The sequence below is a fragment of the Thermobia domestica genome, chromosome 2 (assembly GCF_964235325.1).
Source record: "Thermobia domestica chromosome 2, izTheDome1.hap1.1, whole genome shotgun sequence".
Taxonomy (NCBI): Eukaryota; Metazoa; Arthropoda; class Insecta; order Zygentoma; family Lepismatidae; genus Thermobia; species Thermobia domestica.
Genome location: NC_137455.1, coordinates 72454112 through 72466867, shown reverse-complemented (window position 1 = coordinate 72466867; position 12756 = coordinate 72454112). Strand labels below are relative to the sequence as shown.

The window sequence follows — 12756 nt, the reverse complement described above, 5'->3', positions numbered from 1 at the left end:
TATACACTTGTGGGGAAAATACTTTTCTGTCTAGTGTAATATATCGCAGAACTGAGAATAATTCCTGTCCGTTATGAAGAGGTTATTGAAACCTTTAGGAAAGAAAAGGACTGTCCGCGTACGTATCTGAGAGTGTCCGTAAAAGGGAGGGTTTTGTTCCGCAAGAGAACCTATATTTTTGCCGGGACAAAAAAAATCTGTCCGTATTATAGAGGTGTCCGTTAAGGAAGGTTTCACAGGAATAATAATACTTGTAAATACTATTTCTAGGTTTCAAGAAGATCCTCCAATCCAGTAGACACATGAAGACCTCAAGACTTCTAGATGTTGAAATACTGGAGATGAAATAAATAAAATGTACTAAAAAGGTAATAAAAAATGTATTCTATTCTTATATGATGAGTGAGTACAGTTTATAATGAAACTTTAACATCATAAAGAGGTTAAGGACGTACATCAGCAAATAATCGTTCCTATCTATCATGTTTCGGTGCACGTATGTAAAACCGTCAATCGACGGTAGTAATTGTGGAGCAGATATGGTTGATATCCCTATATTATGTGTACACTTGTTTAATGCATGTGTTCAAGTATCCCCAAAAATCAAATCACATGAACATTCGAAGTGGAAGAGAACTGGACAGCGTAGTGTAGCGAACCGTGGCGATTCAGGTTCGATTCCAGGTCCTGTTACAGTTTTTCACTTTAAATTTTTACTGGATTATTCGCATCTCTAGGAAATGTTGTGTAAAAGAAAAATCTGTTTAAAAAATCCAGTATTTCTCATATGATGATAATCATATGTTGAAAGGTCAGGAGAACGTGGCGGTTACAAATTTTTTCTACCAGATATTCTTCACGGAAGGCACCTTAAGTCTAACTGCACTAGACTCTGGAGAAGAGTAACATTTCGCCCCTTCCCACTGAAAGAAGGTCTTCCATTTTCAGGGTTGGGCAGAAAGTAGATTTAAAATGTTCATGTTGACCTCCGTGTTGAAGTTACCGTCAAAGAATATCAGTCCAATTATGGTCGTCAATATGCACAAGATGAATCATAGCTACCCAGCGCAGAATTCTACGAATTTACGTAGCCGAAATAATAAATAAATAAAATGACGCCATGTCTCATCACTCCCTACGTATTAGAAGACATACTGTTACTAAAAGCTGAATGTCATTTATTCTTATGGGTTGGGCTTTCAACTAGTTCAAAATTGTCACACGATATGGCTTCAGATCTAAACTCCGAAACGCACACCACCATTTCGTTCTCATTCCATCTGGCTATTACGCTAAACGTAAGATTTTTCGGACCTGAAAAGTAGTGAGCCATCCTCATCTGCATTATCTTTACGCCAGCTGATCTCAACCATTCATTTTGCATGAGAGACAGACAGATCAACTCGACTAATGCGCACAAGTAGCGACAGAAAATTGCTGACTAGTTCTTCCAATGCTCTACACGATACCAGCACCTGTCTATAATTGTTAAGTTAAGTCAGCAGTTGGCCTTTGCTTTTCTCTCTCTTGTCTTTGTATGTTACAGAATATTTATTTTATGCTACTCAGTCGGGTTACTTTTTTCGTGGAACTCTTTGTATTAGTATTGGAAACTAAAGCCGCAACAGTGTCACAAAAATCCACAACACAGAAGCTGTTAAGTACTTCTATAACAGCACGAACGCAAGTCAGGAGGATGAGAATATGTTAAACAAAATGGTACTGGATATTCTGGAGATCATGATAACGAATTACAAAAAATTAAAATCAACGTTGTATCAGATTAGAAATTTACAAAGAACTAAATATGTCCGAAAACCACATACATAAACCCTTCCTAATACATAAAAGAAGTGTGTATGTGTAACTGCGTACGGCATAGCAAAGACCCACCTTGAGTCATCAAATTTTGTACACAGATAAAATTTTACCAGATGTAATCGTGTACGAAGAATATTTTTAGTTTTCGACACGGGGGCAGAGGATTGGAGGTCACAAGTCCTGCAGGTTCAAAAAGTATACACTATCTCAGAAGATTCTCAAGTTAGACAACTCGAACTACTCTCCTATATCACAGGTTGCATAAGAATCAATCCGCGCTAATAATACTTATTTCTGCTAGTAAAATATAAAAACAACTTCGTCGTTTACACAAGTTGATATCTCAAGCTGTCCTGGGAAGACTTAAAAAGTAAGTACAAAGTTTGTAATACAATGTAATTACCTTTTCAGAAACCAGTAAGTACGCCAGAAATTTTTACTTTGGGGGGTGTTCAAAATAAAAGGGGGTGTGTGCTCTCAGAATAGTGATATAATTTTTAAAAAAAATCAAACAAGAAAACAGTATATTTTGTTACGCAACTATTGCAATAATAATAATAATAATAATAATAATAATAATAATAATAATAATAATAATAATAATAATAATAATAATAATAATAATAATATCAGCTCTTCGTAGTGGTACAGTATGTTCAATAAAGTAAGTTCACACATTTGAGCATTTATTATTAAGTAAGTAATACAGTGAACGGACATCGGTGAAACTGATCATTTGTCCGCAAATGAGAGGTATCTTTAAAAGGAAGGGTTCTCTCTCATAACACAACACCACACATATTTATGGCATGGAAGAATAAAAAAGTTTGTCCTCTTATGAAGATGTCCACTATTGAGAGATGCCTGTTAAGAGAGATTTCACTGTATTAGGAATTAACCTCCACTATTTTAACCAGTAATTATATGTGAATTGATTACATACGAGTTATTGTAATTATTTTGCAAAATTCTGCTATTATTTCAATTTATTAGTTTTAGTGGGTGATTTTTTTTCCAAAATATTAATTGGTAAAAAATTCCTTCGTCCCATGCTGAAATCACATTCGTTTAGTAATTAATACTGTACCTAGTTCCAATTTCATTATTTTAATATTCTAACCCTGTTGTTAACGTTAATTGTTGTAATATTATTTGATCTCTTAATTTCCGTTCCTGCCCCTTCCTGGTTACGTTATTGGCTCTGAATATCTTTCATTAAAAAATTATTCATTGATTTAGGTGTTTTCCAAATTCTGTTTTGTCTTCTTTAATATACCCTAATTTTAATAATCCCAGGGCTCATAGTGGTCTGGTCTCTTGTAAATAGTTGAAAAGTGACCAAAAAATGTCCAAAAACACATGAAAAAGTGACCAAAATCTTATCATGCCCCTTTTTCCTTTGTCAATTTCTCCATCACCTCTCTCTTTGTTTGTTGTTTTGTTTCTTCTTTACTTCCTCTTTTTGAGCTTCCTCCTTTCTTAGGTTTTCAAAATATGCTTTGTAGTTACGGTAAGCAGACTTAGCAGATGTAAAAGGCTTCTGAGCAAGTGAAACCAGTTCTGGCCTATTTCAGAATTTCTTCATCCCAGACATTATATTTAACTTCGCATTAAGAGTTCTCAAAAACGTGAAATATTCAAATTCATCACCTACTCTTAAGAAGAACATACAAGAAGCATAACACAAGACGAACATGATGAACCATACAAACACACACACACAACGTTGGGCGGAGTGTTAAATATTACGAGAGAAAACTAAAAGATTATTATGATAGAAGAAAGAACAGACACAGAAGGTTTCTCAACCCCACCTTGAGAGCTTAAGCATCCACCAACCGTCCACTGTGCTTTAGAAAGAATAAAAGCTGAAGTGAGAATAAAGCTGACTGTTTCACATGTGGCAGCAAGTACTGAAGCTTTCAGAAGAGTAATAAATAACAATTTTCTGCCTTTTTCCATTTGTTTTTATATTTTTCTTAGAAAACTGCCAATGCAAAACATAAATCACACGAAAAATTCACTTTACCTCTCAAGAAAGTAACTTTTAATGACAAATTTTAAAAAAGTGACTTTTAGTGACCAATTTGAAAAGAAAAAAAAAAGTAAATTTTAGTTTAAAAAAAAGTGACTCGCTATGAGCCCTGTTCCGCTCAATGAATTTACGTGAATAAAAATATACTTTAAATAAAATTACGCTAGCGACAAATGCGCTAACATAACACTAGACTCGTCAGTCTAAAATATATATAATTCTTTCTTCGATCGATCTCTTCATTTCTAAAAACGCTTTGACTACACCCTTCTAACTTCCGTCTGTTGATACACCACTTGCGGAGTAGCACTTACCAACTGAATCTGGTAAAGGCTTATTATTACTGTATATTGTCACATTTTTCCTCATTGAGGAGGAGATAGATAAATGACCGCTCAAGACGTTCCCCTGCATCTGTCCATCAATCTCTTTTCTCGGAAACGACCGCGGAACCAAGGAGGTTATGTATGAGTGGGTCTGTTTTGTCAAATGTTTTGATCGAAACACCGCCCGAAACAATGAGGTCATGTGGTTCTCGAAGCCGTACATGAGAACGAGGTCGCTTCGTATTTTGAAGTGAAATAAATAAATAAGAATATTGCCTTCTTTCCTAAACGCTAAACCTTTTTTAACTTGATGTAATAAATAACCTATATGATACTGATTGATACAATTGGATATGGGGGAGTATTCCTTTTCCATCCAGGGGTGTGTGTAAAGAAATTTGGAGGGGTGTTAGGGGGGTGTTGGGAGGGTGTAGATTACTCCCTGTCCAATACTATTCTTAAACAAAGCACGGACATATAATGCTGTTTAAAACGTTGAGTTTTACGTTCCACGTTTAAGTTGTTGGTCTAAAGAAGACGATGATTATGAGAAATGAATGAAATGGTAGAATGAACAAAGTGGGAGAAAAAGAGAGAACCCTGAGAAAACCCACGTACACGGTGTTTGTCCACCACAAAGCCCACTTGGCGCGAGCTGAGATCGAACTAGGAACCCCACACACCAGGGGTGAACGCTCTACCATTAAGCCACCGTGGACCCTGTGCAGTTAAAAACGTTTAGGCTAAGGAGATAACGAAAGCGTATAATGAAATAATTACTGAAACATGATCTAGGAATAAACGGAAGTATTTCTAAAACAGGAAGTACATAATGCTATCCACCGACGTTCAACTGTGCTGTGATTAAACATTAAAAAACAGTCTTGTTTTGCCCTAATAATTCTGTTTCCTTTCTTATTTAAAACTGACATCTTATAAAGCATCAGAACTTTTAAGAGCAAACATTTGAATCTCCTTTATACACACAGAAATATTAAACCTAGAAACTTATTATTTAAAAAAAAAAAAAAAAAAAAAAAAAAAAAAACCGCATACAAAGTGATACGATATCCTTAAAAAAATATACTTACTTTGGTCCGATTTTATCGTTTTTAACAGTATATGAATTATGAGAATATTGATGCACACCAAGTTCATTAAGTGATGAAAATAATTTGCTGCATACGTGACAGCGATATTGCATATCCGATGAATGAAGTTTCGTATGTACAAGGAATGAATCCAATTCATTAAACGTTTGCTGGCACTTCTTCTGGATACATTTATACACCTGAAAACAATAACACATATTACAACTCGTTCAATCAATATGCAATACATTAAATAAAAACAATCAACATGTTCAGTAGTTTTCTTTTTTCATTATTAAATAAAAGTCATTATACACAAATCTAACTGTAAGATATACGTCAATCATAAAATATTCTGTCCAGTTTTTCCTTATTTTTCGATTATCTTCAATTGTTTTACATACGCAAACTACAATACTAGATGCTATGTTGATAGGAGTGTTTAGTTTTAACGTTTTAATTAGAGTCTAAAGTAGCTAAGACTTCCGGGTTCAGTTAATTTCGTGCCACCTGCTACCTACTGCGATTATGACGACTACGATTAAGGAAATAGTATCGCTTCTGCAAACTGAAGAATGAAAAAATATCATAGGCGACTATTTTGTATTACTTAAACCGTACTGATGGCGAAGACAGTAAGAATGAAGATATATATACAAAGTAAGTGTATTTTATAGACCCCTGGAAAAAGAATCACGAAGAAAATCATAGATACTTAGAACAAGGGATGGAAAACAACAGGAGCGTCCTAAATTTGTTTGGAAAATACAAATTAGGTAAACGAAGTGATGAAGCAGAAAAAAATGAAAAACAGAGAAAGGACAGTGAAGTATTTAAGATTTGATTTGATTTTGAATTTGCTGTCCCGTTTAGCAGAGAGGCTATATAAGACATGGATTCGAATTGGATGAACTTCCGCCGGGAATCAACCCGGATCTCCCACGCCAGAGTATTTAAAAACAAAAGATTTAGAATTTAGGTTTCTGGGCTTTAGGCATCTATATAGCCATGTAGCCCGTCATGTATGAGGGATGACGTCCCTCGGCGAGCACATTAACCGGGGAAGGGAAGGAAAAAAGGATTGGGAAAGGAAGGAAGCGGCCTGGGACCTGTAAGTTAGGTACTACCCCGGCATTTGCTTGATGTGAATGAGGAAAACCCAAGAAAACCTCATTTAGGATGGCTGGCCTGAGAAAGCTTTTTACACTTTTTCGACAGACAGCCCCCACCGGGAACAGAACCCGGGAGAATAGCAAAAGGTACTGGTTACGACTTTGAGTTGATTTTTGTTTTAACGTCCCCTTTAGCATCGAGGCTATATGAGAAATGGATCTACTGATTAAAGTGTAATCCAAACCACATAAGCTCCACGACCTTGTTTGAGAAAGTACTATTTCTGAGGGACGTATTACGTGTGCTGGAAACGAAAAGAGGAAGAAATATTCAAGTGATGAGCGGAAGACCACAGAATAAACTTTAAATGAAGACTATGATGTTACAAAATTTGAGGGAACAATACTGCAGAAAGTAGCCTCTCAGTTACGGATTAATATGCACGATAATAATATTTGAAATTAAAACTAGGAATATTGAAATCCTTGAAAATATATAATTTGTGGATAATACAATATTCACGGGAAAGAACATTCTGTGGATTGGAAGCTTTAAACAATTTCTATTATTATTAAATTGTATACACAAAAGATTTGGAAATATTTTCAAGAACCGAATGGGAGTTGTTCGGGCCATTCTGCCCTCTGTTTGTTTCATAAAATTAAGAAGAAAAAGGACGCTTATGTTTTCTCAGTGTTTGAGCCTATTGTGAGCATTTCCAAAACTTGGAACAAAATATATGTTTTATGTAGTGTCAGTTTTGCTGTAGGGATGTCTCTGCAGGTCAATATGGTTTCTATTTGTAGTATCTTACTCTGGCGGTCTTTTGTCTTTCTTTTCAAAAATACCGTTAGGCCGCCTCCCGCATCTTTTGTTAGTGTTGTGTTGTGCTTTCCTACAAAGGCCTCGTGTGCGGGATCTTCAGTGTTTGTGTATTGGATTTTCTTATTCTAATACTTATTAATTCCAGCAACAATACAAATTTATACAGTCCAAAATTCCAGATGCAAAATAGATTGTTATTGTTTTCAGTAACTCATTATCTGTTTAATTAAATGCGCAAAACAATAAACTATTGTTTGGTCGGCGTATACATGGTCCTCCGAACCGGATTACTAGTGCCTATGTGAACTGTTGCTGTGAACAAATAGACTAGTGATTGAGTGTTTTTTTCTTACGAACATAGTGCAGTGTTTTAGAGATGGAGCCACTAAAAATTAAGAAAAGAACATTAAAGTCAAAAATTACGCGCGAAGAAAAAGCCATCACAGAGTTGGACGCTACCGCAGCGGCAGCCATCTTGGTGCATCAGGCGAAGGTCAGTGAACTCCAGCAGGAGTGTTCAAAGCTGCTGGATGATATTTCGGCGGTGGCAGGAGACGAGGAGTTCGAAGAAGAAGAGGAAGAGTTAGCGGAAATGGACAAGAGAATAGTTCAGATGTGTGTTCAATTGATGGATTTTCAATTGGAGGGAAGTAAAGGAGCTCAGCCTTCGTCTTCGTCTGAAAGACAACCTGCTAGTGACGTAAGACTACCGCAGTTTCAGTTGCCAGTGTTTTCGGGAAACCTCCATGAGTGGTTATCGTTTCACGATTTATTTGTGGCTTCAGTACACAATAACAGAAATATGTCAGGTGCTCAAAAGTTGCAGTACCTCAAAACATCCTTGAAAGGGGAACCAGCACAACTCCTTCAAGCGATGCAAACCACGGACAGCAACTACAAAGAAGCGTGGGATATTTTAAATGCACGGTATCACAATAAGAGGGAAATAGTGAACGCGACAATTAAGCGCTTAGTTACGCAACCCGTAATACAACAAAAATCGCCAGCCGCCCTACGTAAGTTAATTGATACCACAATGGAGTGCACGCGGTCCCTCAAAGTGCTCGAGCAACCAGTCGAACACTGGGATGTTATCTTGGTTTATCATGTCACGGATAAACTGGACAGTGAAAGTCGTAGACAGTGGGAACTTTCATTGAAAACAAATGAACAGCCATCATTTGAGCAGCTCGCAGAGTTCCTCGATAACAGAGCCCGCGCGCTCGCAGTGTCTGCCGGCGGGAAAACGCGCGTCGCCGGAAGTAGTGAGCAAGTGAAGAATCGCGACAAAAAACAAACTTCCTCCCATGTTACCACCAGTGAACGTGGTCAAACAATATGTGATGTATGCAGTGCAATCCAACCCCTCTACAAATGTGCAGAGTTCACAAAACTCAAAGTGTCGGATCGTGTCACCCTAGTGAAAGAGAAAAAATTGTTTTAATTGTCTTCGGAAATCGTGTAGAAAGGATACGTGTGCATCTAGTACGTGTCGCAAGTGCGCTAAAAAACATCATACTCTCTTGCACTACGAGAGAGCTGAGTCACCAGTGCGTGAATCAAATATCACGGCCCATGTTGCAGCGGACGCAAGTGTACCACAGGTGTTATTATGTACTGCCATCGTGAAAGTAAGAGGAAATAATGGTGTGTATTACCCCTTCAGAGCAATGCTAGATTGCGCGAGTGAATCTAGTTTCGTCACCGAGAACTGTGCACAAAAACTGGGTCTCAAGAAAAAGAAATCCAGTATTGTGATTTCCGGGATTACAGGAGCAGGAGTGGCAACAGCGAGTGCAATGGTGGACTTAGAGTTTCAGTCATTCGGGGGAACAAGTGAAACTTTTGAAACTCGTGCTGTGGTAGTTCAGAAAGTTACATCTGATCTACCCAAACAAAAGTGTCCTAGTGCTAAAACTGGTCTCATTTAGAGGGCCTAAGATTAGCAGATCCCACTTTCAACGTAGTGGGCCCCATTGACATTCTGTTGGGAGCGGACGTGTTTCCATCACTTATGTTGAGCGGGAAGTGTATGGGGCCACCCGGGACGCCTGTCGCATTAGAAACTAGTCTCGGCTGGGTGCTATCTGGCAATATAGGTCCGACAAGTGGGAAGCTAACGGTGACGTCACATCGAGTTTCCTGCGAGATCGATGAAGCTCTTCGCCAGTTTTGGGAGTTAGAAGAGCTCCCACTTACAAAACACATGTCAAAAGAAGAAAGGAGCTGTGAAGAACACTTCGTAGCTACACACCACCGTGACGAGCACGGAAGTTATGTGGTGAGACTACCTTTCAGGGGTAACACAGCCCCATTAGGCAGATCACGTGAAATCGCAGTGAAGAGACTATTAAATATCGAACGGAAGTTAGCTAGACAACCCTCCCTGAAACAACAATATCGTGATTTCATGAGGGAATATATTCAGTTAGGGCATATGGAACTCATTCCCCCAAGCGAGAGAAACGTTCCAGTTGAAACTAGTTGTTACCTACCACATCATGCTGTTTTGAAGCCCACCAGCTCCACTACGAAGGTGCGAGTGGTCTTCGATGGGAGTGCAAGAACAGCTTCGGGTGTATCTCTGAATCAGAAGCTCATGGTGGGACCAAAATTGCAGGACGATATTTTCCCGATTCTTGTTCGTTTTCGTGAGCATCGTGTTCCCTCATGTGCGGATATTGCAAAAATGTACCGGGCAGTGTTAGTGCACAAGGACGACGTCGACTTCCAAAGAATTGTGTGGAGAGATTCTCCAAGTGCTCCAATCGAAGACTACCGTTTGTTAAGTGACGTACGGTACTGCATCTGCTAGCTTCTTGGCAACCAGATGCTTGCTCCAGGTAGTTGAAGAAGAAGGGGAGAAGTATCCCTTAGCAGCGAAGGCGGTGAGAAGAGATTTTTTCATGGATGACTTCCTCGGAGGTGCAGCTAGTGTGAGCGAAGCAATTGAGCTACAACAACAGCTGATTCAACTTTTGCGAGAAGGAGGCTTCGAACTTCAAAAGTGGCTATCTAGCGAACCGGAAGTGCTCCAGGCTGTTCCTCCACATATGCGTGAAATTGACTTGCAATTCAACTTTGACACCGTTAACAACAAGACCCTCGGAGTACAGTGGTCACCTGTTAGCGACGGGTTTGGGTTCAACTTAGTGTCTCCCTCTCCCCCAAGCAGTGTGGACAAAACGAAAAGTGTTGTCAGAGATTGCCAAAATTTTTGATCCCCTTGGCCTCCTCTCCCCAGTAACCATCAGGGCCAAGATGATGTTACAATCATTGTGTTACAATCATTTCGGTTGCGACGACCCCCTCCCCTTTGAAACAAGTGCAGCCTGGCGAGAGTACTGCGATGAGTTGTTTGTGCTCCGTGAAGTGAAGGTCGAACGATGCATTGACGCCGTCAGCTGTCAATTAATAGGCTTCTCTGATGCTAGTGAGCGGGCCTATTCTGCAGTCGCCTATTTACGAGAAGAGCATCTTAACGGTCATGTCGACGTGAGACTCATCGCTGCAAAAACCAAAGTTGCTCCCATCAAAACAGTTTCCCTACCCCGATTGGAACTGTGCGCCGCATTGTTGCTGGCCAAATTGTTAAAAGCAGTTACAAGTGCCATCAGTGTAAACGTCCAGGATTAAAGAGCTTTCACTGACGCTACTGTTGTGGTGGCCTGGTTAGCCCAGTCACCTGATAAATGGAAAACTTTCGTCACAAATCGTGTAGCGAAAATACAAGGAATTTTGCCTTCGTCACAATGGGCGCATACCAACAGTGGAGGCAACGCAGCTGATTGTGCATCAAGAAGGGTAAAGCTCAGCGAGCTCTTAGAGCATCCCCTTTGGTGGTGCGGTCCAGGGTGGTTGCGCGAAGCAGTGTTGCCAGAGCTTCCATGTCTTCCCGCTGACTTAGCTACAGATGTGAAAGAAAAGAAAAAATGTGTCAGTTATGAAAATAACATTTTGAACCGTTACTCGTCTCTAGTGAGTTTGAAGCATGTAGTGGGTTGGTGTCGCAGGTATGCTTACAATTGCAAGAATCTGGTGCAGAAACGCCAGGGGGCTTGTACTTTTCAAGCAGTGGAAAAGAGCATTTTGTGCTTGGTAAATGAGGTACAGAAAAGAGAATTCCACACCAATATCAAGATTGGTGACATGGTTATTTTGAAGGAATCCCATCTGCCTCCCCAGCAATGGAGATCAGGGCGTGTTCAGTGCATATTTCCAGGAAATGATGACTTAGTGCGAGCAGTTACTGTAAAGACTGCCTTCGGGGAGTTGAAGCGCCCCATTGCGAAGCTGGTTGCATTGCCTTTCAACCCTTCAAAGTAAAGTGAAGTCATGCGAAACGCTACAATCTCGCTCATCAAGCATGTCTTATCCTTGCATATGAATATTTGTCTTGTGTTTGCTATTTTAATTATTATGCATCATTATCATTATTATTATTATTTCGTTTGTAGTGTATTTCCTGTGTGAAGCTCGATCATTCGTTGTGTGCATGTGTTATTTGAAACTAGAGCGTTTCAAGGTGGGGCTATGTTCGGGCCATTCTGCCCTCTGTTTGTTTCATAAAATTAAGAAGAAAAAGGACGCTTATGTTTTCTCAGTGTTTGAGCCTATTGTGAGCATTTCCAAAACTTGGAACAAAATATATGTTTTATGTAGTGTCAGTTTTGCTCTGGCGGTCTTTTGTCTTTCTTTTCAAAAATACCGTTAGGCCGCCTCCCGCATCTTTTGTTAGTGTTGTGTTGTGCTTTCCTACAAAGACCTCGTGTGCGGGATCTTCAGTGTTTGTGTGTTGGATTTTCTTATTCTAATACTTATTAATTCCAGCAACAATACAAATTTATACAGTCCAAAATTCCAGATGCAAAATAGATTATTATTGTTTTCAGTAACTCATTATCTGTTTAATTAAATGCGCAAAACAATAAACTATTGTTTGGTCGGCGTATACAGGAGTGAAACAGAATTCCATAACTCACATAATTATTATTTAGTACGAACAGAAGACAGATTGACGTCAGTAAAGCTAATCACATTTAAGAAAGCTGTTACATGATAGTGATGTACAACAAAACGAACACAACCTCTTAAAAAATGTTTATTAAAATATGATTCAGGAGTTAGCGTTTTGTGTTCCATTAGAAGATATGTATCACGAAATATTGTGAAATGTTTTTTTATAGATTCGTTCGTGGTTTTGTAATCCAACGTTATTTTCAATCCTTTATTTTCTTAAAGTTTAATACAGAAATACATATAACGCAATAGATGCGACCTTGGAAAGAGTATAAAATAACGTAATTTAAAAACATGGTTCACACTGAAACTCTGACATTGATTTCCCTGACTTTCCATGACTAACTAAATTATCCTTGACCCGCAACACCACGAACGCTAACATTTATGGTTAAGTTTTAAAAATGTATATTTAATCTGCCTCCATCATTCCGATTTTTTAAAGTATACTCTTACTTTCTTACTGTCAATACTTATTTTAAGTCAAACTTCTCGTATTTGGAATACAATAAGACATTAGGTCCGA

At 38.7% G+C, this 12756-nt stretch overlaps 1 protein-coding gene across 3 annotated transcripts in view; it reads right to left on the bottom strand.

Annotated features, from left to right (window-relative positions):
* The window catches only part of LOC145672667 (zinc finger protein 341-like), a 72746-nt gene that overhangs the window by 14962 nt on the left and 45028 nt on the right, over window positions 1-12756 (bottom strand). For all 3 annotated transcript variants that reach the window (XM_081741832.1, XM_081741836.1, XM_081741843.1), the window contains exon 11: window positions 5274-5473. In XM_081741832.1, coding sequence (XP_081597958.1) covers window positions 5274-5473 — 200 coding nt within the window. The remainder of the gene's footprint in view (window positions 1-5273; window positions 5474-12756) is intronic.